The 27,948-nt window shown below is 38.2% G+C and overlaps 1 protein-coding gene across 2 annotated transcripts; it reads left to right on the top strand.

Annotated features, from left to right (window-relative positions):
* The first annotated feature begins 16 nt into the window (after nucleotides 1-16).
* LOC108428337 (guanylate-binding protein 1-like) lies at nucleotides 17-27,933 on the top strand. Of its 2 annotated transcripts, XM_037531002.1 has the most exons (12): nucleotides 17-418; nucleotides 8,287-8,299; nucleotides 11,325-11,511; nucleotides 14,288-14,415; nucleotides 14,600-14,709; nucleotides 14,803-14,996; nucleotides 16,635-16,877; nucleotides 17,435-17,712; nucleotides 18,353-18,565; nucleotides 19,435-19,537; nucleotides 22,496-22,689; nucleotides 26,292-27,933. In XM_037531002.1, the coding sequence occupies exons 3-12, from the start codon at nucleotides 11,325-11,327 to the stop codon at nucleotides 26,511-26,513; spliced, it is 1,872 nt and encodes a 623-aa protein (XP_037386899.1). In that variant the 5' UTR covers nucleotides 17-418; nucleotides 8,287-8,299; the 3' UTR covers nucleotides 26,514-27,933. The 2 variants fall into 2 exon arrangements, with proteins under 2 accessions (XP_037386899.1, XP_017554746.2); XM_017699257.2 differs by lacking the exon at nucleotides 8,287-8,299.
* Nucleotides 27,934-27,948: the final 15 nt, after the last annotated feature.

The following is a 27,948-nucleotide window of genomic DNA, read 5'->3' as shown; positions in this document are numbered from 1 at the left end:
GATGCTGCGTATATTTCTGGGCGAGGCTGTTCCAATAGACTATGTGTTTTGTGATGTGATTATTCTAAGTCTATATTCTATAATTGTGGTTCTGAGCTGTTCTGAGTGTTTATATATGTACTGGGCACAGACTGTTCCATAACGCAGCTTTCATACTTTCACTTTCACTTTCATTCTCCGTTCACTTCACGTCCATTTTACGACCAGGAGTAAGGAGGGTGTATCGCTCGGTCTAGTAAAGTCATTTTTAATCCGCTGCGATTCCACAACCGAACGGGCTTGTAGGCTTCAGACAGTAAAGACGGGGTCGGTAAAGGGCACTGGTGGGGTGAACTTGGGAGCACCATCACTGTTGCACTGCACCGTTATATGAGAGCAAACCGCTGACCTTCATATCTTCTTTAGGACAACAGACGAGGTAAGCACGCGTTTTTATTTTATTTATTTATTTATTTATTTAACAGGGACAGTGCACATTAATCAACATCAATGTAAATGTGCCAGAGTTAGCTAAAAAGCTAATTTTCATCCGTAGTCCCTAGGCAGGTTGTTCTGGGCGGCCAGTGTCAACAGCTCAATGACGTTTACAAAACACCACCCCATATACATATATACATACATACACATACATACACATATACAAACACATAAAATATACATAGTTATCGGTGATTACAGATTTGGTTAGCTTTCAACCATGTCTTCAATTTATATTTAAAAATCAGATAATTTGTGCATGTTCGTAGCTCAGTTGGTAGACTATTCCAGTACTGGCTGGCTCTAATGGAAAAGACTGTTTGTCCAAACTTACTCCGTCTATATTGTACAATACAGTCCCCTCTAGTAAATGCTCTTGTTACCATACTACCCCTACTATCTTTTTGTTTTATAAACTGTCTCAATGGTGGAGGAGCAAGCCCATATAAAATCTTAAACATGAGACAGGCATCCAAGAGATGTTTAAAACTATCAAAACTGAGCAAGTTATACTTTTGTACTATATGACAATGATGATAACTATTAGGCTTCCTGTCTAGTATCTTTAGTGCTTGTTTATAAAGAGATTCAATAGGTTTCAAAATTGACAAACTTGTTTGTGACCAGCTTGTGAAACAATACGTTATATGGGAGACAATCATAGCATGCATAAAAAGTTTGGCTGCCTCTGTTGTTAGATACGGTCTTATGTGCCTGAAATTTGCCAAATTCAATTTAACAGTATTTATCACTTTTTTAACTTGATTTTTAAATGACAAGTTTGAATCTAGAATGATTCCAAGATATTTGGTATCAGATACTAGCTTTAGCTTTTCTCCCCTAACCAGCACATCAGCTTGAATCATTTCTGTCAATTTCTGTGAAAAAAACATGCAAACAGTTTTGTTTATGTTTAAATATAAACATGAATTAGATAGCCAATCAGATATTAAGACCATAGCTGCAGTTAACTCACTTGCAGCTTGCTGTTTGTTTTTAGCATGCACATAAAGAACAGTGTCATCAGCATACATCTGTATATTTACAGATGAGCAAACCGACGGCAGGTCATTAATGTATAAGCTAAATAAAATAGGGCCCAACACTGATCCTTGTGGAACACCAGTATTACAGCTTAAATATGTAGACTGAGTTTTACCAATGCGTACCCTTTGCTTCCTGTTTGATATATATGAGTTCATCCATTTAACAGAGTCAATAGAGAAATTAAAACAAGATAATTTAGACAAGAGTACCTTGTGATTTACAGTGTCAAATGCTCGTTTTAAATCCAAAAATACTGCTCCTATTACTCCACCTTTGTCTAGTTTTGATTTTACGCCTTCGAGAAAATAGCAAATAGCTGTTTCGGTTGAATGGTTAGAACGAAATCCAAACTGCATTGAATGTAGAGGAGTGTAACTCTTATTCAGGTGAGCTGTCAACTGCTGTACCACCCACTTCTCAGCCACCTTGGAAACCGCAGGTAGAATACTAATAGGTCTATAATTTTCTACAACTGTTCGATCACCTGCCTTAAAAATGGGTGTTATGACAGCCGACTTCCATGCACTTGGAAAAATTCCTTGCCTAATTGAGTGATTAATCAATTTAGCAATTGGACTAGCCAGGATACCCTTGTGTAGTTTTAAAAATGTCGTGTCCAAACCATAAACATCCTTTGCTTTAGAGTCTCTTAACGAATTTATAATGTTTAATACTGCAGATTCTGTTGTTTCCATTATTCTAAAAATTGGTATATCATCATCAATGATTGTAGATATTATAGTCTTAGAGGAAAAACTCTGGGTTAACTGCTCAATTGAATTTATAAAAAAGTTATTAAAGGTATTTGCTATCATATCATGATCCTGAATTAAGGTTCCATTTACTTTGAGTTCATATTCCTTTGTTCTCTGATCATTATTCCTTCCAGTTAATTTATTAAGATTCTGCCAAATCATCTTCCCATTTCCCCTTGCATTATCGATTATTTTGAGCTGATATCAATCATGAAGACTAAAAGGTTAGATGTTGTCTTCTGGTGATGTAAGCATCTTTAACAAACATTTTACTCTTACAGTTTGAGCCCTTTTCATTTATAAAACTCTTCACACATTTAGTACAACAAGTCTCTTTTGGGACTAACCATGAACAGTTTTTTTCCCATGTCTGAATAGAAAATTCACTCAGAGATCAATTTTCAGGATTCTTTCATTAATTTCTCACTTTCCCAGTTTAAAAACACTGCACCCTATAAAGTGATTTAAATAGCCACACACTTACCCATGTTACTTGTAATAACTAATTTTGTGTCATACTGTTTTGTATATTTCAAGAGGTAACTACATTTGCTTTTATTCAATTTAGTTAAATTTATTCACTGAGGAAATGCAAAGTAAAGATTATTTTGGATGAACAAAATATATATTTTACAATTTTACATTAAACAACTAGCAAACCGCTGACCTGCAACCAATAGCTTCTTAGGGACAACAGCCGAGTTAAGCAGGCGTTTTTCAGCTGATATCAATCATGAAGAGTAAGAGGTTAGATGTTGTCTTGTGGTGATGTAAGCATTGTGGATGATGGTGGAGGGTGGGTGAATGATCATTTTATAATATAAAGTAAACATGTTCTTTGAATTAGGCAGCACGATAGTGGGTAGCTTTGTCACCTCACAGCAAGAAGGGCTTGGGTTGATTTGATCAGGAGTCCTTTCTTTGTGGAGTTTACATGTTCTCCCTGTGTCTGTGTGGTTTTCCTAAGGGTGCTCTGGTTTCCTTCCTCAGCCATGCAGTCAGAGTCAAGAGTCAAGAGGCTTGTATTGTCATTCCATGCAATAGAGCGAAATCAGCCAGGAACAAGGTGCAACATGAAACAAAATAGACAGTAGGCAAAGTGTAAGTGTGCAAAACATTAAACTAGAAACAATACAATAAATATGATGATTAAAAGAGACTTTAGACACAGTAGACAGGCAGGACAGTGCAGCACCGACACAGCACTTTTGAGCATAAAGTAGTGAGTATAAGGTAAAAAGATATTTAATAAGCTGAGTATACAGTCAGGTGAATTGGACATGGTAAATTGCACCTAGTTGTGAATGTATGTGTCTGTGTGTCTGCCCTGCAATGAGTGATGGGACATGCAGCCTAGATTGTCTGTGTGTGTGTGTGGGGGAGGTATGTGTATGGAAGGCAAATCCTGCCAAAAAGGAAATGAAAATGAAAACAATAAAATATAAATGCAAACCTCTTTTTGCCATTTCTTTTTCCAAACATCTGCGCAAATATCCTGCCAAAATTGAAAATGAAATGAAATACCATCCATCCATCCATCCGTCCATCCATCCATCCATCCATCCATCCATCCATCCATCCATCCATTTTCTAAGCCGTTTCTCCGTCAGGGTCACAGGGGGGGTGCTGGAGCCTATCCCAGCAGTCTTCGGGCGAAAGGCACGATACAATCTGGACAGGTCGCCAGTCCATCGCAGGGCAGAAATGAAATACCTTCATTTGCAATTTAATTTTTCATGTGACCAGAGCCGTTAAATAAAAATAAAAATAAATTGAAAACAGCTATTTGTCATTTCATTTTAATCGTTATTCTGGTTTTTCACGGCCTCAAATGATAATGCTAACAGACAAAAGAAAACACAAACTTCACTTTGGCTTTGGCTTTTCTTCATGTAACACAAACATGCAGTCAGGCTAATTGGACATGCTAAATTGCCCTTGTGTGTGAATGACTGTCTGTTTGTCTGGCCTGCGATGGACTGGTGACATGTCCAGGGTGTATTCTGCCTTCCTCCCGATGACCGCTGGGATAGGCTCCAGCACCCCCCTGCGACCCTGAGGGAGAAGCGGCTTTGAAAATGGATGGATAAATCCAGAGCAAATATGATATGATATGACAGTTCATGATTCCGTTTTCTTCGTGGACGTGCTTTAACTGTCAGATTGAAAAGGAAAATGAAAACAAACATCAGCGCCACCTGCTGGAGATTCACTTTTCTTTTTACACTTCGATTTCTTTTTCTATCTGACCAACAGCACTAGATGGGGCTACGGGGTACATTTTAGGACATTCCTAGCCGTCCGAGGAAAAACACGTCATGTCTCAGATCTGGTGACCAAACGGCCCCAGAGACAAGGTATCAGACCAAACGGCTTCAGAAAAAACTGTGAAAATGTTACACTGGCATTTATATTGAGATACACCATAGTTTTCTAAGTCATACGAACCAGTCTCTGCTCGACCAGCCTTGTGTTTGGTCTGATAACTTTTCTCTGAGGCTGTTTGGTCTGACGTTCAGTTTCACCAGATCTGAGTCATGATTTTTTCTGGAGACTTGAAGTCTTTTATCTTGAGGAATGATGGTGATTCTGAAGCGGACGGCTGAGGATGTCCTAAAATGTACCCCGTAGCCCCGCCTAGTGCTAATTAACATATATTTGCATGCTGGTCAGTTAGAATAAGAAATAGAAAACTGGAAAATGAAATGTGAATCTCCAGCAGGTGGTGCTGATGCTCGTTTTCATTTTCCTTTCATTTTAATTTTCCTGTCACTTTGCTGTTGATTTATCCATTTTGCATTTTCACTTTAATTTTGTCAGATTTGCAGCCAATCGCTATGAAAAAGAAATAAGAAAGTAAACTTTGCATTTTGATTTTAATTTTGACACGTATTCTGCCTTTCATGAAGAAAAGCCAAAGTGAAGTTAGCGTTTTCATTTTAGATTTGGCTGTGAAAAAACAGAATAACAACTAAAATGAAATGGCAAATAGGCATTTTCAATTTATTTTTAATGGCTCGGCTAATGTGAAAAATGAAATAGCAAATGAAGGCATTTCATTTAATTTTCAATTTTGGCAGGATATTTGTTCAGATGTTTGGAAAAAGAAATGGCAAAAAGAGGTTTGCCTTTATATTTTATTGTTTTCATTTTCTTTTCCTTTTTGGCAGGATTTGCCTCTAATAGTATGTGTTCATTATTTAAAAAAAACAATAGTTAAGTGCAACACTTCTCTACTGAGTTTCTGTAAGATTGCTTTACTTACATGTAGACCTTGAGCACCTGCTCCCACACCTTACATTCTCTTACGTTCTCTAAGTATAATATTTCCATGTCATTTTATGCCGCTTAATTTAGTCCCGTTAAGTGAAGCAGACAAGATTGAATTATTTTTCAAGAAAGTTGCAGCAATGTAAGTTAGAGTAGAAGTGAGTGGATAAGTGAGTGTCATTTGCAATTGAGACCAAAAGAAGTGAAAATAACTAAAGTGGGAAGTTATTGAGGTGCAAAAAACGATTTAGTGAAGTTTTTAAATAATCTCCCAAAGTCTTCAAAATTGCAGACTATTGCATCATTATTTTCTTTTACTTACTGCGAAACAATGTCTTTTTTGCAAAACATTCCCAAAAAGCATTAAACACACACTGGAAAAAAAACTTTTGAAAGTGAATACAACTAAAGTGAATACAGGATTTGAGCAGCCTGAAGAATGCAGTCTTTTAAGAACTCTGTGCTCCAAGTCAACTTTTTTTTATGTTTGAAAGTTTCAAAAGAGACATTTAGTCAAAAACAGTGCTTTTTGCAGCATGTAGAATGGGTTTAGCCTACTTGATACCGAATTACGGGAGTATTCACTGGGTTCGATTCCCCAGCCGGGCGACCAGGGTCCTTTCTGCGTGGAGTTTGTATGTTCTCCCAAGGTCTGCATGGGTTTCCTACCACAGTCCAAAGACATGCAGTCAGGCCAATTGGACATGCTGAATTGCCCCTAGGTGTGATTGTGTGTGTGTCTGTCTGCCCTGCGATGGACTGGCGACCTGTCCATGGTGTATTCTGCCTTCCGCCGGATGACAGCTGGGATAGGCTCCAGCGACCCTGAGGTTGAAGTGGCTTAGAAAGTGTTCCTCTCATTTCTTCTCCCTGTCAAAGGATATTTATTGTCAGAATTTTTTTTTTTATTGTCAAAAGTTTATTTATTTAAACTTCAACCCGCAAAACAAAATCTTTGATCTTAAATCAACCAGTAAGCCTGTATGACCAACAAAACAGTAGGTCTATGTTGTGAATCAAAGCAGCCAGCGGATTTATATCAATTTATTCATACAAACCAGTAAGATTATGGGATGGTCATTAGAAAAAAAAAACAGTAAGGCCTTTACTAAGGTGAGTGGACCACGCCCTTAGAAAATACTGTTTAACCGGTGTGATGTGCTTTCGACCTCAATGTTCAAGTTAAAAAATGCTGGACCAAGGCATTTCCTTACCCTTTTCTTTCTGTTCCTTTGTAACGGTTGGGAGCGAGGAGGCAGATGCGTATGTGTAGATGAGCAATGTTTAATGTGGGAAAATCCAGGGTCATAGAGCCAACACAGATTGATGGGGGGGGGATCAGACATGACAGACACCAGAATCCAACAGAACAAGCAACGGTGCATAGATCAGTGCAAATAGCAGAAAGACCAGCAAACACAAGGGGCAAACACAGGGCTTAAATACAGCAGGGCTGACAAGGGACAGGTGGAAACAATCAGGGGCGGAGTCATGAAACGAGGGGGCTAGACCAAAACAAAACAAAACAGGAACACATGGACAGGACTGGGAGGGGCCACTCGTGACATACACCATTTCCTCTTAGTCAATAACCCGACGAGACGCTTGTGTTCCCTCAGCGGCAGGGGATTCGCTGTCACTGGCTTGGCGGCATTGGGACGTGGGTAACTCGGGCTGCGTGGAAACAGCCAGACTTTCGTCCCAACAGAACAGCCACATGCCAGTGTGTCGCTTACCCGCTGCGTCCATTGGTGGCTGGTCTTTCTGTAACGGTTGGGAGCGAGGAGGCGGACACATATGCAGAGATAAGCGACATTTATTGTGGGCAAATCCAGGGTCAAGACGGTCCAGGGTCATAGAGCCAGATTGATCAGGGGGCAGACATGACAGACACCAGAATACACCAGAATCCAACAGAACAAGCAACAGTACATACATCAGTACAAACAACACAGCAGATAACAAAGACCAGCAAACATAAGGGGCAAACACAAGGCTTAAATACAACAGGGCTGACAAGGGACATGTGGAAACAATCAGGGGCGGAGTCATGAAATGAGGGGCTGGACCAAAACAAACGCACATGGGCTAAACCAAAATAACAGGAACACATGGTCAAGACTGGGAGGGGCCAATCGTGACATTCTTACACCATTTCCTCTTAGTCAATAACAAAATAAGGATTTGACATACGGTATAAAGAATTGTTTTGCAGTGTTGATCTATAGAAAATAGATATAGATAATATTGCGCACACCCTCAAACAACTTGGGCTATTCGACAGTTCGACAGCTTTCATCCTATACTTGATAAATTCATATTCTGCATGAGCTATTGTTAAATTCAGTTATATTTAGTGTTGGTGGTTATTGATGAGACAAAGTTAAAACAAACCAAACATTTTGTTTAAGCATTTTGTTGGGTGCACACCAGGGGCTGTAAAAAGGGGAGACAATTTTTAACTCCCTGTTTCTCCATGTTTTTATTTGCACTTTACGTTTCATTCCCCTATCCTTTCAAACCAGTTTGCAATTTGAATTAACTAAAACAAATTTTATTCTATTCAGCTTCAGAACTGTGACGATCATGGTACCTTCCAATGTATGGATTAATTTTTTAGTCCAATTTGAATTGATTAATGGCTTGAATATTCTCATGTGTGCAAATAAATCTTATTTTTTCTTTTTCCCATTTCTCTTTCCCCTTGTTGTGCTTATGCTTACGGTTTTGCCTGCAGAGCCCCCACTGAGGTAATCAGCTTTGAGCTGGATATGATGGGTAGTATCTCACATTTTCTTCTGCTCTAAGGAATCTACTTGCTCTGTTGTTTTTAGTCATTAACATTTGGTTAATATCGCCTTTTAAAATTTTATTTCTAATTTCATTTTACATTGGCAACAGCATCTGTACTAATGTACTGTTAAGGTTTATTAGAGCAAACAGATTTTTAGTCTTACAAATTGCAGGTATATGAAGTAAAGGGATTGAAAGTAGGGTTGTAGTCCTCCAGTCCAGACATTTTTATTGTCTCAGACTTGTCTTTCCCGCAATAAAAACCAGTGTAGACCAGCTATTTGCCACCTGCAAAACCAGCAGGTGTTTTGGATCCTGGTATGCTGCATGACTGCTGGATGACCAGCTAAACCAGCACCACACCAGCAGCAGGCCAGTATAAACCAGCATATCCCAACTAAAACTAGCATGGAATTTTTGCTAGTCTGTGCTGTATTTTTTCCAGTGGGTTAGACTTATTTGTATTTGTTTGAGTATTTGCCATTGGTCTCCTATATTTTCTCCAATTACTTTTTTAAAAAATGGTCTTTCTCTAACTTTCACCAGCATGTGTTGACTCATGTTCAAGCAACTTGAGCTAAACTGGGCCTGAGTGCACTGGAGGTGAACTTCACTATGTGTGTTTCATCTCAACAGCAAACGAAGCTGAGGTCTAGTACTGTAACCTGATGGAAATGCACACAGTTTTGGGAGCTATGAGGTTTAATGTGCTATTATACCAACTGACTTAGCAACATGTTCTCAAATGCACACATTTGCATATACGTAGGTAACAAATGTTTGTAGTTTAATATTGTTTACTAATGCAAGTTAGATAAGGTTAGTTAGGAATGCTGGTTTACAGTAGTTTGAGAAGTGTATTTACAGGTATTGGTTGAATTTATTCAGAGCAAGTATTGAATGATATGGATCAAACATTTCATACCACATTTGTGTTTGTTAGTAGAAGAGAAGATATTTGTTGTGGTTTGAATTATATGTTATTTTTTACCAGTAATTTCTGTCAATTGGACTTGTCATTTGGTCTTCATAGTCTTTACATGGTCTCTGCCCCCTTTAGACTTGGTCTTGATTCAATCTTGACTAATTGTGATCTTGGACTTGACAAAGGTGGTTTTGACTACAGCCCTAACTGAAAGCATACCAGGCATGCTTTAAATCTTAATGAAAGGATTAACTGAAAAAGTGCAACATATAAAGTAGCACAATGCATGTCTTAAAAGTGTCAGTGTTCCAACTCAACTATAACAGAGGAAACAAAACTCTCAACTGAAATTATTGTTCTTTATTTGACAGTCAGTTGTACATTCATGCAGAACTAAATAGCTAAAATCATGAACAGATTAACAAAATTAGTTGCCAACCCAATTAAAATATCGTGTGGCCCCTTTAAAATATCACAATAGTGTAGTGATACAGTAATCAAAGTACTCTCAGATTAGTGATCTTTAGAATTTGCACAGACTACAGTGGAGTTGTGACTATTAAGATGTTGGCAAATGATTACACCTTTAGTGTGTCTGAGGACACTCAGGATGTGGTGGTGTAGATGGAAACAATTAGTTTAAAAGAGGGACACAGAGTAATCCACTGAAATAATCTCTGAGACAATGCATGTGTGCAGTCTCTGCCTCCAAAGGTGAAACTGTATAAAGGCTAGTGTTCCTTAACTACCTTGATATGGGTTCTCTTCATCTAGTTCCCATTGGTTGGCGAAACACTGTACTGATTGATTCAATTCAGAACCATCTTTTACTGTGTTGCACACAGAGGAATTAAACCTCCGCATTTAACCCATCCATGCAGTGAAACACCCACATACATGCACACTAGTGAACACACACTCACTAGGGGGTGGCCCTATCCACAGTGCCCAGGGAGCAGTTGGGGGTAAGGTGCCTTGATCAAAGGCACTTCAGTCACATGCTGTCAGTTGAGGGGATCGAACCAGTGACCTTCTGATCACAAGGATGGTTCCCTAACCTCAAGCCCACGGCTGCCCCCATAAGTCTTTTTACAAATATAATGATGGACTACGGGTCATGTGATTTGTAACCAATCGCCCTGCACCAGCGCAGAGTAACTGATATCTGCTGAGTATTTTAATAATGACTTATGTTAATTGGTTTCCAGAAGTTCCAGTTGGTATGTACACATATTATTGCTGTTAATTCTCTCATCATTGACTAAATAAAATATTAGTAGCTTAGCATGGCATTTTGTTTTGTAACACATCATCGCTTGTTCAGATATCAGATATTATAGACATCAGACCTTCTGCCACACTCATTGTTTTAACTTTGCATGCTTATTATCTCTCTGCCTTAACTATGTCATAACCTCTGACATAACTTTTGTTGGTGTAGCGCAGTGGGTAACACCTCTGCCCTCCTTGTCACAGACTTTGGGATCAGTTGCCTGCTTGGGCAAACATGCTACACTAAACTGATGAGAGTCTTAGCAAGACTCCTAATACTGCCTTTGCCTACCTCTGTAAAAAAAAAAAGATCAAATTGTAAGTCACTCTGGATAAGAGCATCTTACAAATGCCACATATATAATCTGAATCTGATTTCTGAAAATAGTTCACCTTTGTTACAAGAGAGAATTTTAGTATGGCTTCCCTGTGTTGGCTGCTACTTACCAAGACAGAAGCCACTGTTTCATTAACACAGTTTTGTCTTTCATATTGCTTTCAGAAAAAGCTACCTTAATGTAATGAGACAAATTTAGTTACATCCAAATAAAAATCAACAGGACAGTATTGCTATTTTATTTATTTTTTTCTTGCAGTGCACCACTATTTATCTGTTTTTTGCTTTTAAAAGTATCCTGACTGGTCAGTCCACTATGTGTTTGGGCCAGTTTCAATTTCAGTCGTAACACTCTTAATAATGGAGCTGAATGTTATATGAATATTGTGTTCAACTGATGTGTTGAAATTCAATGGGTTTGCCAAATTACATTGAAATTCGTTTGCAGATGTCCAGCATCATGAAGGAGCCAATATGTCTGATCAGCAGCGATCATGAGGGACGGCTGTGTGTTCAGAAAAAAGCTAAAACAATTCTGGAAGGGATAACTCAGCCAGTGGTAGTGGTGTGTGTGGTGGGGCTTTACCGCACAGGGAAGTCTTACCTTATGAATCGCCTGGCAGGGCAGCAAAAAGGTAAGAAAAACTTGCAAACCTGAGAAAATGTATTACAATAATGCCTCAATGAAATCTTATTTGACTAGCCATACCTAGACCTGTCACAATTATTATATCATCACCTAACTGCAATTATTTAGGCTGACTACAATCATTTTCCACAGTCATTAAATTTCAGTCATATTATGCCACAAACAAAATGTGAATTAGGTGCATCGAGGCAAAAATATCACTGTTGTTGGAAGAAAATTTTGTATCTCCAAAATGATAACTTTGAAGGAATGAAGGAAAAACCTACTTTAATTTTAATGTAAGTCAATAGAACAAGACATTTTTCCAAGTAATTTTTGGGCTGTTTCTTCTGGCCCACTCATCATGAAATTTACACACAATGTAAAGAACAAGCATATTCAAATTATGTCAAACTGAAAAAAAGACAAACTGGTGATACAAGGTTTTCTTCCGACAGCAGCGATAAATAAATAAGAGAGCAGTAAATGTATTCATTGAGACATCATGTGGCTTATGAAAAAGTTGGTTGCTCTGTTGGTGCTCTAACCTGTTTAGAGGGCAGCACAGAGTAAAGTTTATTTATGTATATAGGTAATTCCAATGTTATTAACATGTTTGCTACCAGAGTGATTCCTTATATTTTCATTATTGTGAAAAACAAATAGTTTTGCTTAACTCTACAAATAATTCTGTGTAAACAGACGTTTGTGTGAGTGTATTCTTCTGACCATACTACTAAGTAAACAAAGCTAGCAAGTAAGGTGGCTTATCTTTAGCCTTTTGCCGCTTCAGGTATGCGTTTTATTAATTACAACCAATGAACAAGAAAAGATAATTAAATCATTAATCACAGTTATTTATATGACAATTAATTGTCAGCTAAAACTTGAAAAATGATTTTAACAGCCCTAGTTATACCAAGTATGAACTTGTGCATGCTGGCCTTTACCATATGTACCATATGTACCAAATATATATGTGGCAGAAAGAAAAATTGAGACATTGTGGATTTACGCAAATACCTGTCTCAAAAGGATTACATTTTCCATACAGTTAATATCCATCCATCCATCCATCCATTTTCTAAGCCGCTTCTCCGTCAGGGTTGCGGGGGGAAGCTGGAGCATACAGTTAATATATACTGTAAAAAAGTGGAACAAGACAGAAGTTGTTTTAGGCCTAGAGGGGGCCCGGATGGGAGAGAGGATAAAATTTCAAATAGCCGGCCCTCTATGACGTCTGAAGAGAGCTGGAGAAGGCGGGCCCTCTCCTGATTGTTTCCAGATGAGCACGGTATACGTCCAAAGGCATAGCCTACCTTACATGAAATAAAATGAAAATGAAATTAACCTTTATTGTCATTACACATTGTACTTGTACATTTGCGCAATGAAATTGGTTTACAGCCCCCCTCCCCTCTTGGTGCAATAGAAATAGAAAGTTTAATATAAAATAGAAAAGTTTTAAAATATAAACAAATTAAATAACAGATTAGAGCTACGGTTAACTATACAGGCATAAGCATAAATTAACTAAGCTCTCCTATTTACACACTATCATTCAATTATCATTCAACACTATTTATCACACTATCATACATCACCCATCATTCAAGTTTTACACGGGGCTTTTAAAGGTTGCCACAGGCAGGACTGAGTCATGGTTTCTAAAAACTTTACAAGACTGACTTTAGTGATGTAGTAGGTGTAAAATATTGAATAAGATGTTGTTCTGCATGATTGGCTTTATTTTCACTCTTACATTTAACTTTATGACATGAAAATTTTCAAGTGGTTTGCCAATATTTTCTCCAAGTGTATTTTGGGTAAAACTCGTCACCAACTGTCCACCAGCATCGTCATCAGTCACTTGGCAACAGATTGTAAGCATTTTTACAGACTAAGTGGAGCATTTTTACCGACTAAGCTAACATGAGTGGCACTACTTCATATAAGCATAAAAGTGGAGCGGCAAAGTGAAAAGAAAAGGAAAAAAGAGAGCAAGGAAAAGCTAAGTTACAAAAAGTGGACACATATTTTGTTCATTGTCCTGGAGTTGAACCCGACTTTTTTGTTGGCAGTGATTCAGGCCCGCCAAAACTGCCAGCACAGCTAGGGAGCCAGGTTAATTACAGGTAGCCATTCTAACAATCACTATTCACAATGTGTGAGCTAGTTGTAGACTGTTGGTGATTATAAATTGTAGTAGCCCAGCAGAGCATCGTGGACGATTCGCGGAGTGAATTTGAATTTGTGTTGTTTTATCATTAGTTACCATGTAGCCTAATGTTTTTGTTGTTCTCTTGGTGTGTTATATTTTATGTCCTTGAGGGACTTAAAAATGACATAGTTGTTTTCTGTGGTGCCGAAGCTTGTAAGCCCCGCTGTTGTGGGCGTATGTATGTTGTAAAATTATGTTATGATGAGCTTTATTAAATAATAAAGGGTATAAAGGGCCCGGTCATTTGCCCCGCCCCCGGCCCGGCTCTGATTTGTTCCGCCAGTGAGTTGATTGAAAGTGTTTTTGAGTTTTGATTTGATGTAAAATGTTGGATCTAACCTAAAATTGTGCTTTGTTTCTCCACTACTCCAAAGGCTCTGATTTTGTTCAATTTCCCAGAGAAAGAAGTATATAAAAAGCCCACAATGCAATGCAAAAATCTGAGTCAACATTCTTATGTTCTTATTATGCAAAGTATGCATTCTTCACAAACATTTGTTTGTAACCATGCAATTAATTGATGGCAGTTCTACAGCAATGTTGTTTTCTTTGATTCTGTCAGGTTTTGCTCTAGGCAGCACCATTGAGTCGAAGACTAAAGGTATCTGGATGTGGTGTGTGCCACACCCTACTAAAGCAGATCACACTTTGGTGCTGTTGGACACTGAGGGACTGGGGGACGTGGACAAGGCAAGGCATTTTCATAGGATTTTCATTCCATTACATCTTGTTCTTTTCATAAATGGATACAGTCATATGGGTCATATGGTGCTGTACTTGTGTCATGTCACTCGATCATACAGTTTCCTCTGATTATCAGAGTACATGTAGTTGTTTGAATTTGGTGCTAAATGAATCTGTTTGGCATTTTCAGGGTGATGAAAAGCATGACACCTGGATCTTCTGTCTGGCGGTTCTGCTCAGTAGTACTCTGGTCTACAACAGCTTAGGGATAATTGACAACAATGCACTTGAGAAGTTGCAGTATCCTTCACCAAATGTTGCACACTCTGTATGATGAATTCAGAGACATATGCAAAAAAGTACAGTTGCTTTCTTGAACAGCGCCCTCTGCAGCTATGTGACAGAACTGACCGAGAATATTCGTGTGAGGGCACAGAGGGGAGATGATCATAATGACTCAGTAGAGTTCATGCGCGTGTTCCCATCATTTATCTGGACAGTGCGAGACTTCACACTGGAGTTGAGAAAAGAAGGCCAGCCCATCACAGCTAATCAATACCTGGAGAGTGCTTTGGTGCTCAAACCTGGTAGGAAGGTCTAAACACATAAGTACACACACATTCATTTACACTCTATAAATTAAGAGTTTGAATGGATCACTGCTACTATATTACTGTAGCTAAATGCTGCTACAACACTAACCTTGGTACTGCATTTCAAGTTAGAGCAACAAAATCCCCAAATTAGTCATTGGTAATGCCCATCTATGGACTACAACTCCCCCTATCATACAGTACCACCAACCTGGAGATGTGAGGACTTCCTCCTCTCAGGCTGCATTCACATATAGGGCTGAGGCATCACAAGGGTTTGAACTCATGAGCTTTTAATGATTAGGCAGTTAGACGACTGTTTAAATTTCCACAAAGCCACAAAATTGCTTAGATTTCTGTGTCCAAGTAAGAATGAGAAGGTGAATTAACTCAGAGCTGTGTGACCTGTGCTTAAATAATTTCATGGTATTTTCGGGGCTTAAATTAGATGATTTAATTTTCTCATCAAAATGTATAAAGTTATAGATACACATAAAGAACATTTTTAAAAAGCTATGCAGAATGTTTACTTAAAATGTCAAGCTGACACACACAGTATCTGCACTATATATAAACATTTTTTCACTGGTGCTGAGAAAAAGTGGGAGGGCAATGCTTGTACGAAATCTAAGCACAATTATTGGCACCCCTCGTTAAGATGTGTTCTTAGGTTTCTAGTATTTTTTTAAAATAATAGATGCAAAAATAATGCAAAAATATTAAGAAATAATTATTTTACATTAAATGATCTGTGCCACAATTATTGGCACCCCTGATGTTAATACTTTGTACAACCCCCCCTTTGCCAACAAAATAGCACTTAATCTTCTCCTAAAACATTTCACAAGATGGGAGAATACAGAGAGAGGGATCTTTGACCATTCCTCTTTGCACAATCTCTCTACATCATCCAGAGTCCTGGGTCCTCTCCTATGCACTCTCCCCTTCAGCTCAACCCACAGGTTTTCAATTGGGTTGAGGTCTGGGAACTGAGATGGCCATGGGAGGAGCTTGATTCTGTGTCTGGTGAACCATTTTTGGGCAGGTGTAGGTCAGTGACTGTTTTCTTGTAGCCATTGTCTGACTCATGAAGGTCGACACAAATCTGCCTTACTTGAATCGTGTGTTTTCTTGTCTTTCCCATGTTGAAGAATGGATAAGAGAAATAGGCCTCTGTGTCACGCCTGTGTTTAGGCCCCATGGAAACAGGAAGTGATGAATTACTAATTAAAGGTTCCTAGATACTCTGACCAACTTTATAAACTACAGTAGAAATGACAGAAATGCTTCAATTACATTTATTTTCTAGGAATTGTTAGGGGTGCCAGTAATTGTGGAACATTTGTTTTTATGAAAAATAATAATTTCTTAGTCAGGGATGTTTTTTTATTCACATGAGTTAAAAGTTACATTTTTCTATAATTTTCAGTGTGAGATTATTCTTCTGAAATAAAAGTTGAATTTATTTTAAGGCTTTTAACACAACGAGGCATACCAATAATTGAGGAGGGCACTGTATATATTTGTAAATACATTTAATTTCGGTTTCCTTATTGTTACATACCATGACCCAGAAAGATAAACGGCTTAGAAAATGTATGTGTGTGTGTGTGTGTGTGTGTGTATTTCTAGGTAATTCTCCTAAAATTGAGCAGTTCAACCTGCCCAGGCGTTGTTTGCGGAACTTTTTCGCAGAGCGGCAGTGTTTTGTGTTTCCACGGCCAGCCGGAGATGATGACCTGAAGAGGATGGAGGAGCTCTCAGAGGCAGAGCTTGACGCACGGTTTCTGCAGCGGGCTAAAGAGTTCTGTGACTACGTGTTTAGCAGTGCCAAACCCAAAACTGTAACAGGAGGACGTATACTTACCGGCACCGGTCAGTCATTACTGATGGAATCTATCCAAGCAAAGCTTACTGTTTTAAAGGGCCAACTTTCTACATTGGTTTTTTTTTTTTTTTTCTTGAGGCCCACTTTTAACATTTGTATAGTTTTATATACTTTTATAGCAGTCATAGTTCATTTTTACCATTTGACCATTTTCCAACCCTTCTTTATCATATAGAATTAAAAAGGCAGTTTTGTTATGTACATTACTATATGGGCCCTTTAAAGTCAAAATTGGAGATGAATAATTGTATGAATGGATGAATAAATAGATTTATGAATGGGTAAAAAAGACATGTTCTTGAAAGACTAATTTAAATGCAAAACTTCAGTGATTTCAGGCACGGTGCAGCAATTCATTTTTTACCTGCTTCGGTGGTCTCTTAGAAATATCACTGAATTCAAATCAAAGCCATTTGACTTTAATATACAACTTATTTATAGGATAAAATCTGAGCTTTGATCCATAAAAAGTATCGTATTGCAACCATGTTAATGAATATCATATCGAAACACCCCATAACTAAATAATAATGTTCTCTCCCAGTTCTGGGCAGCCTGACAGAAGTATATGTGGAGGCCATCCGTAGTGGTCGGATTCCATGTCTGGAGAATGCAGTGGAGACTCTGGCCCAGATCCAGAATGGGCGAGCAGTGGAACAGGGACTGGAGGTCTATCGGAGTGAGGTATTCAAGTATCTGTGCTTTCCACTGGACCCAGCTGAACTCTCCGACATCCACGCTCAAGCAGAGAAGAAGGCAGTCGAGGTCTTCATCAGCACTTCCTTCAATGACACTGAGCAAAAATCACAGCTGGAGCTCATGGTACATCAAAATTACTGAGAAATACAAAAAAGGCTTACTTTTTGCAATGTTTTATTAGTTTTTTCTTGATAAACTTTATCCACTTAATTTTTTTACATGACTACTGTGTTTTGATATTATGGCTGAAATATCTTGTTTGGGAATGAAATGTATTACTGTTTTTAGCCTACTTTTCAAGTACTTGTCTTGTTCCATTAAATGTCTCTGAGGTGTTTTGGAATAATGTGCAATTTCGGGCTGTCACTCTCAGCGAAGATGAAAGTACAGCAGGAGTAGGAATGTTACAGGCCTGAAAAGCAGTTACCTTAAAAAGCTGATATACAAAGTAAACCATTTCTCTTACATGCCTGTTGTATTTGAACTAGAGTTGACATCATAATCCAATATTGCTCAGCCACTAGCATGATGCTTACATACCATGATGAGCATACGAGGAGCATTATGATAAAAAACTAATGGTTTAAAAAACTAATTTCTGTCATAGTGGGCACAGAAATTAGGTGGATAGTGTATTTGACCTGTGTTTAATTTAGGTCAAGATATATCAGAATTGTTTTGGAAAAAATAAAAACTCACTGTCTCTCAAATATACACAAATTACTCACTCTTTTTTCATTTTTTTCTGTCTGCATTCCCAAAGAGGCAGATCCAGACTGAGTATGAGGAGCTGTGTAGGCAGAATCAAGAGGAGTGTGTGCACATGTGTCGCTCAAAGCTGGAGTGCGTGTTTGCTCCTCTGGAGGAATCTCTGGATGATGGCTCCTTCATGCAGCCTGGAGGATATCAAGACTATCGAGACACACTCAAGCGCCTCACAAAGGAGTACAGACAACGCACACACACACAGCTAATGGTGCATCTACCCACACAGTCTGTTTGTTTGATTATGTACAGACAAAAGTGAAAAGCATCTGGGGGGCATCCTACGTACAGTGGATATAAAAAGTCTACACACCCCTGTTCAAATGTATGTGATGTAAAAAAATCATTTCATCATTTGTTTTTCAATTGCATTGTACAGGTTATAGGTCACATTAAAGGTGGAAAAAGTTGAGAAATGATTTGTCTTGCTGTCATTTTTTTACATCACAAAAACCTGGCATTTGAACAGGGGTGTATAGACTTTTTATATCCACTGTATGTGTCCCTACCCAACCCAGCAACATTTTGTATGCCAGAAGTAAAAAAGATTAATACTTTTTATACAATTTTGATATTTTTTACAGGAATTTTAATACTTTTTTTTTAATACTTTTTTATTTCAATTAAGAGAAAATTAGTAATGGCCTATGGAGGATAAATAGAATGTGCTAAATTGTATGTCAGACAAAAACCTTTTTTATAACTTTATAGGAGAAGAAAAAAGATTTATATCCCTGAGTATAAGTTAAAGGGATTTTATTGCAGGTGATTTTGGACCATTTCTATTGGTCCATTCATCAGGAAATTTTCTCCCAATGTAAAGTGCAGTGGGCATTTTTAAATATCCAAAAAAATTAAAAGGACTGACAAAAAAGGTTCAGAGTACAAGGTTTTGTTCCGACAGCAACAATATATAAATACAACAGTGAACCAATAAATAATGTTCAATAAATAGCAAGAAAGGGCTCCTTAGATAACAATAACTACAACATTAAAATACACATTATATTTGTTCATAAGTGTGCATTGTGTGTGTGTGTGTGTGTGTGTGTGTGTGTGTGTGTGTGTTTCTTTTTACAGAGTGAGGAAGTGTTGAGTCAGTATCTAAAGGAAAAGGAAAAGTTTGCAAAGAGTATTCTGGCAGCAGATCAATGCCTTTCTAAAGCAGAGCAAGAGATGGAGGGTAAACACACACACACTCACTCACTCACTCTCTCTCTCTCTTTCTCTCTCTCTCTCTCTCTTTCTCTCTCTCGCTCTCCACTCTCTTTCTTTCTCCAATGTAACCCACAAATTGTCTCTCACACATAACCCACATTGACACTACAAAAATAAAACTCTATGCTTGCTGGGATGGGTCCCAGCAGTGGTGTAACTGTCTTAGACCCCCCTACATCTCTCCTCAAAACAAATTACTAATGAATCTGCTCTGCACTCCAGCTTTGCTGTTCAGAAACACTCTGGAACGTCAGTGGCAGTTTACTTAAATGCAAGTGAAGAAGACCATGCATTACAAGCTAAACAGTTTTAGCTTAACAGCTTGGTCTGCCAAAAGCAGGCTGTTCTTACCCGTTTTAACTGTGTAGCAGTTATCTTTGAAATCCATGCCTATCAACTGCATCCAGGTGAAAAATTAGACTGCTAGTTACCGATAACAAAAACTTTGTAAATGTTCTATTTTCTCTGTAACTGGACTGCATTCTGTCCTCATTAGAGAAGGCTGATCAGAACAGAGAGCAACAAATTATCAGTATTGAACAAAAGCAGAACTTACCAGCTTTCAGTTTTTGCTCCTTTTATGTTATATGTATGGATATTTTACTTAAAGGTAATGATTTTATCAGATCTGATGTTAATGCATCATTTTAATAATGTTTCAGATGGTGTTTAAGGCTAGAAAATTAAAAATGTCTGCATTCCGAAGAAAACCAAATGTTGTTGACCCAAACTGCTCACAAAATTATGCAGAAAATGAAATGAAGTTTTTTTTTGTGTTAAACATTATATGTAATGGCATTCATCACTGGTAACAAAACACAAAACATGCATCAAGAACCTGAAATAGTTAGCATAAGGAGTAGCACTATTGTGTAAATATAATAAATGTGCAACTAGGACACAAAGTGAATTAACTAAATAACCAAAAAACCTAAATAAAATATACAATATAAATAATACAATATAAAGGAAATAGCTACATCTATCTAACCTCACCATTTTGGAGGCTATCATTTCTCTCAGCAAGAGGTTTGATAAGCAGGAAAGAAATCTAGAAGACACCAGAGGAGAACTGAATTATTGAAAACAGCAGATTGCTGTGCTCAACTTGGAAGTTTAAAACTCAAATAAGAAAACCACAAACTGAGAGAGAGCGTTTGAAAAGGCGTTGCAGTTTATGCATCAAAGGATTAAAAGAAACACCTTATCTTATGGAAGAAACTTGTAGCATCTTCATTGGCAAAACCCCAAAATAAACTTCAGAATCAGGGGTAAGTAACTAAAAACCTTATTGTGGCCTTTACTGTAGCCTTTAAAAGCACAATTGGACATTATCCTATAGTGTAGCAGTCTTTTTTTCATTCTTAAAAGCAAAACTGAAAACACGTTCTTTGGACAAATTCAAATCTGGTCAGACTCTTATTAAATATTGTACAGCAAATATTAGCAAAATAAAAAAATAAACTTTTCTCTGGAGCAAACAGATTAATTTAGACTAAATAAATGTTTCAAATTGATTTGTGGTCTAGACATTCTGGCACTTTTTATCACACTGATAAACTCCCCCACTCCACAGAGAGGGGGGTCGTAAAACACACACCACAGGCTGACCTGTCCCTCAAACCAGCATGTCACAGAGAGGGGGGGGGTCATAAATTGACCTGTCACAGAGGGGTCATAAATCTAGGTTGTAAATCAAGGATCATAAATCAAGGATCATAAATCACACTGGGGAGGGTCATAAATCATAAACTGATCGAAAGTGTAGGATACATACTACTGTGGTCCTCTTGCTCTCATAGATGGGAAGCAGATTTTAAGTAGGTAATTTAAGCTAGGTAGGTAGGCAGATCAGCTTTTGAGAGGCTTGCATGTCATTTATGCTTTAATATTGGCCCAGCACGTAGGTTAGATGTACTACAGTGTTCTGTTTTTCTCTATTTGAAGTTTTTTTAAGCTGTGCATTTCGGTTCATTGACATTCACAGCTCTCATTTTGTTCTTTGGGTATAAAGGGCAGTGTGAAACGTAACGCCTTTATTGGTTTTCTAAGGGATGAAAGGCACATTTTGTGACTCACTTTAGTGTTTTGTTCAGTCACAGCTCAAATCTTTCAGCAGGGGTCACTATTTGCTTTAATAATTTTCTAGAGAATATTATAACCCATCAGAATGATGTTAAAGGCCACTGGCTTGTAGCAGTGATGTATGTAGATGATTTTTAATAATAATCAGTATGTGTGTATATTTAATTTCACTGAATGTTTATGATTGTAATAACAGGTAAAAGAACAGGTTACTGTTCATAAATTGGTTTTCAATGGTTTTCAAACCAAGATACTGTATCTAACAGATCTAATTTTAGTTGGAGGAGGTTTTAACATAACTCCTGATGACTGGGTACAGATGTCCAGCTTGTGATACTGATCACCACTTCAATATAATAATGCATGACTTTTGCCAGTTAAACTCATTAACTGATATTTGAAGATTATAACATCCCCAGGATAGACACGTCTCCTGCATAAATCCTAATGACTCCTCTAGATCTGAGTATCAACAACCCCAACAATCAACAACAGTTCTATCTCTACTTCAGGTGTCTCAAAATACTGGCCCACAGGTCTGTCAAGTGTCTGATTAATTTAAGAGCAGTAAATAAAGCATGTCAGAATGAAGAAATGAGACAAATTATCAAACAATTAAAGCAAAATAATTGCTTTCCATTCTCAGCAGTTCACTCAAAAAATATCACTTGCATTCAGTAGAAACACCAGTGCTATCATAATAATCCCACGCAATTCTACTGTTGAATATAGCCCAGATAAGTAGCTTTTTAATTGTAGTTTTCTCAGGTGCCAAAATCTTTTGCACAGAACTGTATGTGTGTGCATGTTTGTGTAATGTTGCTTTTTTATCTCTCAGTGGAGCAATTAAAGAGAGAAGCTCTAGAACAGAAGCAGAAGGCTCTAGAAGAGCAAAATCGACTGCAAGAGCAAGTGTTCCGTGACCAACAGAATACCTATGAGCAACATATGCACAACCTGCTGGAACGCATGGAGAAAGAGCACGAGAGAGCAAGGGAGGATAATAAACGAGTGCTGGAAGCCAAACTCAAAGTAAGAGATGACATGAATTTTATTACTATATATATGTTTGACTGTTGCAAGCAAGGATGTTCTGATCAATTCTCTGTCCATGCTTATTCCAAAATCTCATACAGAGTACCAATCTGATACCAGTACTCTATTAAGAAGCTCATGTTTCATAGAAGCACAGTACATAAAATTACATATACTGTAGAGGTAAGTGTATCGTGGTGAAGATGTTTATATTGTTGTACACCATTTATTAAATTACACTAAGAAAATTTTATTCTTTTTGAATGTGACTAATATCTAAAGAGTTTACCAAGGTTATTATCCAGTTCCAATAAAGTATACTGTAATGTTTCATCATACTTGTTGAATGTTGTATGTGATTGTATCTTGTACAGTATCTCACAAAAGTGAGTACACCCCTCACATTTCTGTAAATATTTTATTATATTTTTTCATGGGGCAATGCTATAGCAATGAAATTTGAATATAACTTAAAGTAGTCAGTGTACAGCTTGTATAACAGTATAGATTTACTCTCCTCTGAAAATAACTCAACACATAGCCATTAATGTCTAAATAGCTGGCAACACAAGTGAACATGTCCAAATTGTGCCCAATTGTGTTGTTGTTCCTCCCTGGTGTCATGTGGCTCATTAGAGTCACAAGGTTCCAGGTGTGAATGGGGAGCAGGGCTGTTAAATTTGGTGCTTTGAGTACAATTTGTTCATACTGGCCACTGGATATTCAACATGGAATCTCATGGCAAAGAACTCTCTGAGAATGTGACAAATAGAATTGTTGTCCACAAAGATGGCCTAGGGTATAAGAAGATTGTGAATAACCTGAAACTTGAGTGCTGCCAGCATTGCTGCAGAGGATGAAGACGTAGGAGGTCAGCCTGTCAGTGCTCAGACCATATGCCGCACAATGCATCAACTCGGTGTGCATGGCTGTCGTAACAGATGAAAGTCCCTTCTGAAGCTGATGCAGAAGAAAGCCCACAAACAGTTTGCTGAAGACAAGCAGTCCAAGAACATGGATTACTGGAACCATGTCCTGTGGTCTGACGAGACCAAGATAAACTTGTTTGGCTCAGATGGTGTCCAGCATGTGTGGCGGCACACTGGTGAGGAATATTAAGTGGTGGTAGCATCACAATCTGGAGCTGCATGAGTGCTGCCGGCACTAAGGAGTTCTAAGTTCATTGAGGGAAACATGAATTCCAACATGAACTGTGACATTGATGCAGAGCATGATCCCCTCCCTTCGGAAACTGCGCTGCAATGGCAGTTTTCCAACACAATAATGACCCCAAACACACCTCCAAGATGACAATTGCCATGCTGAAATCAAAGGAAATTAAAGGTGACTTGCCAAGTATGTCACCAGACCTAAACCCAATTGAGCACCTGTGGGGCATCCTCAAGCAGAAGGAGGAGCACAAGGTGTTTAACATCCACCAGCTCTGTGATGTCATCATGGAGGAGTGGAAGAGGATTCCAGTAGCAACTTGTGCAGCTCTGGTGAATGCCATGCCCAAGAGGGTTAGGCAGTGCTAGATAATAATGGTGGTCACTCAAAACATCGACATTTTGAGCACAATTTGGATCACTGTGAGGTGTACTCACTTGTGTTACCAGCTATATAGACATTAATGGTTGTGTGTTGAGTTATTCTCAGAGAACAGTAAATCTTTACTGCTATCCAAGCTGTATACTGACTACTTTAAGTTATATCCAAGTTTCATTTCTACAGTGTTGTCCCATGAAAAGATATAATAAAACATTTACAGAAATGTGAGGGGTGTACTGACTTTGGTGAGATTGTGTAAATCCTTGGATCACCACCTTACTGTGGTGGAGAGGTTTGCATGCGTGGACTTACTTATGAGTGGACTTACTCATAGCTCCCCGGCTCAGCGCCTGTAAGTTGGGGTTTTCTCCAGTGGATTAGAGGGTTGTTTCCCTGTGCCTTTGGGTCAGGGAATGGGCTAAGACTGTTGTCTGTGCTTATGCACCGAATGGCAGTTCAGAGTACCTGGCCTTCTTGGAGACCCTGGAGGGGGTACTGGAAAGTGTACCCTGTGGGGACTCCATTGTCTTGCTGAGTGTCTTCAACGCTCATGTGGGCAAGACAGTGAGACCTGGAAGGGCGTGATTGGCAGGAACGGCCTCTCCAATCTGAACCCGAGTGGTGTTTTGTTATTGGAGTGCTTGCCACAGTCTGTCCATAACAAACACCATGTTCGAACACAAAGGTGTGCATAAGTGCACATGGCATCAGGACACCTTAGGCTGCAGTTTGTCGATCGACTTCGTAGTTGTGTCATCGGATTTGCGACCATGTGTTTTGGACACCTGGGTGAAGAGAGGAGCTGGCAAACGATCACCACCTAGTGGTGAGTTGGATCAGATGGCGGGTGAAAATACCGGCCAGACCTGGTAGACCCAAACATGTTGTGAGGGTTTTTTGGAAACGTCTGGCAGAGGAACCTACCAGAAAAATCTTCAACTCCCACATCTGACAAAGCTTTGACTGCATACCAAGGGAGGTCATATGACAGCCAATCATCTGCAGAAAGGTGTAGCTGACAGAAGTCTTGCTTGCACAAACATGATCTTCATGGAAGAGTCAACAGATGGAAACTTTACAAAAGTTAATGTCTGAAGTATGCAAAACAACCTTTATATAAGCCAGAGGAAGAAATAAAACCTTTATATAAGCCAGAGGAAGAAATAAAAATGGAACTATTTGGCCCTGATTAGCATGTTAAGGAAAAAGAAAAGGAGCATTAACTGATTAATAGAACATATTGGTAACTGTTTAACAAAATAAGTGGATCTATTATACTTTGGGGTTGTGTGGCACAAAAAAATGTGCACAGCCAGTGGCACAGGAAAAATGATGGGTGGCAAATGTGACCCAGTTAGTCAAGAAACAGAAGCTAAAAAAAGACTAGATTATACAACTAGACCCAAGTGATCCAAAATATACCTCAAGATTGAACGTGAACTACTAAAAGAAATGCAAGCTGAACCTTTGGAGTGGCCCTCTCGCAGTCCCCTGACCTGAACATCTTTGAAAATCTGTGGGTAGATCTTAAAACATGCTATGCATGCAGGAAGGCCCAAGAATATAACAAGGCTAGAACTGTTCTACATGGAAGAAGAGGATAGAAATCCTAAAACAAGAATAGAAAGACTCCTAATTGGCTAAAAAAAATGGATTTACAAACTGTGACATCTCTCAAACTGTGCCAGTGGTGGTGTTACTAAGTATAGACTCGTAATGTTTTCAGACATTTGTACATGCCAAAATTACTACTTTATTTAAGTAACTAAGCATTAACATTTGCAGAAAATTTATATTTTTAAAAGTAGTTTGCTGCAGAGTGTGCAGGGATAACCAGGGGTACCCAAACTTTTGCATACAAATGTGTGTGTGTATTGAGTGTAAGGTCATACAAAACTAGAAGCTTTTTGTTATACTATCTACTTACATAGTTAAGATAAATTCAAGTGCTACAATTCTGTGTGTGTATGTGTGTGTGTGTGTGTGTGTGTGTGTGTGTGTGTGTGTGTGTGTGTGTGTGTGTGTGTGTGTGTGTGTGTGTGTTTCAGGAGCAGGAGGCTCTGTTACAACAGGGTTTTCAGGAAAGAGCTGATCAGATGAAAAAGGAGATTGAGAGCCTAAACCGGGAGATGAAGAAAGAGGGAGAGTCAGAGCGCTCTACAATCAGTAAGGTGGTGGACACTGTTGGCACAGCAGCAGCACTCGTTCTGCCTGGCTTTGTCCCCAAAGCTGTTGGATTTGTCGCCTCCCTTCTATCAAGATTTTTTTAGATGATCCAACTGGTCACAGATTTAAACTGTCAGGAGCATCATTACACTTTTTTCCAAGTGTACATCAGAAGTGGCATAAAATAAAGGTAACAATGAACTATACTCATGCTAATACGACACTCTTAAAATATAAAGGTGTCTAAAGGTTTTTTAGGGCACTTTCGCAACTTACACTCTTTGGGTACTGTCCAAAGAACTGATCCAGCAGTTCACTACTGGTGGGAATTTCCATGATGGTGTGCACCAAACAAAATTCAACATGCTTTGTTATTCTTCTAGCAGTGCATTAGTGCTGTACTGGCCTCATTAGCTGCCCGTTTTGCTGTCTCTTGATAGATGCTCACATCATCAAGAGCAATAAGTAATAACAAAAATGGGTGGATATCAGGATAGGATTATTAGTAATGATTTGTCTATTTGTCTATGATATTTCTATTTTATCTATTTCAATAGTGGCAAACATGAGAGTAACAGAGCACTTGTATCCAGACCAAATTTCTGACCTGTAAACAAACACCTTTGTAATTTTGTAATTTCATGCACTTTAGCAGTTGCCGTCGAAGTTGCAATTGAACCAAAGCGAAAAAGATACAAGATAAACCGGCTAAGAAGAACCACTGTTTCAGTGTTTCATAAGATTCTTTAAAGGTTTCTTTAAAGGGTGAAAGGGGAGAAAGGCATTGCTTCAAAGAACCCTTTTGATATCTTTGTTTTTAAGAGTGTACTAGGAAGTATAATATAAGACAAATATCACAAGCTTAGTAATAGTCCATTACAGCCTATTACAGCATACTATTGCATACCTATATGCAATGTTCATACCTCTATGCCTATTCTTTCTTTAACCTTTCTCTGGTGAGGAACTATAGGTGAAAATATTTAATGCAAACTGAATGGTGCCGTTCTAGCTAACTCTGACATGTTCAATATTATTGTTACATGTTTTTTAAATTTGCTTCGGAGATGTCACTAGAACTGACGCCAATGTAAAGCAGACTGTGGACAAATGTGTCTTATGTATTTGTCCCTGAATTTTTTTATAATATTATCAAGCAACATTTAATTAATGTATTTTCCTTTTTAAAACATAAATATTTGCTTGACAAAGACTATAGAAGGTCCCAAAAATTGTTAGAAATAACAGTCTGTAATGTGTACTTCAACTGAGTGGTGATGGTGATGCTTTTTTATTTGCAAATTCTTTCACACAAATCTCTTCATCTTACATTTTGTGTTTTTACAGCAATGGCTTCTATAATGAACCAACAGTTTCATAATCATGTTTTTTGTGCTCTGTTGTTCTTTGTTATCAGCAGTGCTTTGTTAAAAGTTTACTGGTTTTGTTTTCACAACTGAAATGTGTGTATGTATATATATTATAGTGAGTGTGTGTGAATAAAGTGGATTACTTGACATCCAACAACCTTACCTATGT

Source organism: Pygocentrus nattereri, chromosome 19 (assembly GCF_015220715.1).
Source record: "Pygocentrus nattereri isolate fPygNat1 chromosome 19, fPygNat1.pri, whole genome shotgun sequence".
Taxonomy (NCBI): domain Eukaryota; kingdom Metazoa; phylum Chordata; class Actinopteri; order Characiformes; family Serrasalmidae; genus Pygocentrus; species Pygocentrus nattereri.
Note: the sequence above shows the minus strand (reverse complement) of the source record. Positions and strands in the feature narration are given on the sequence as shown.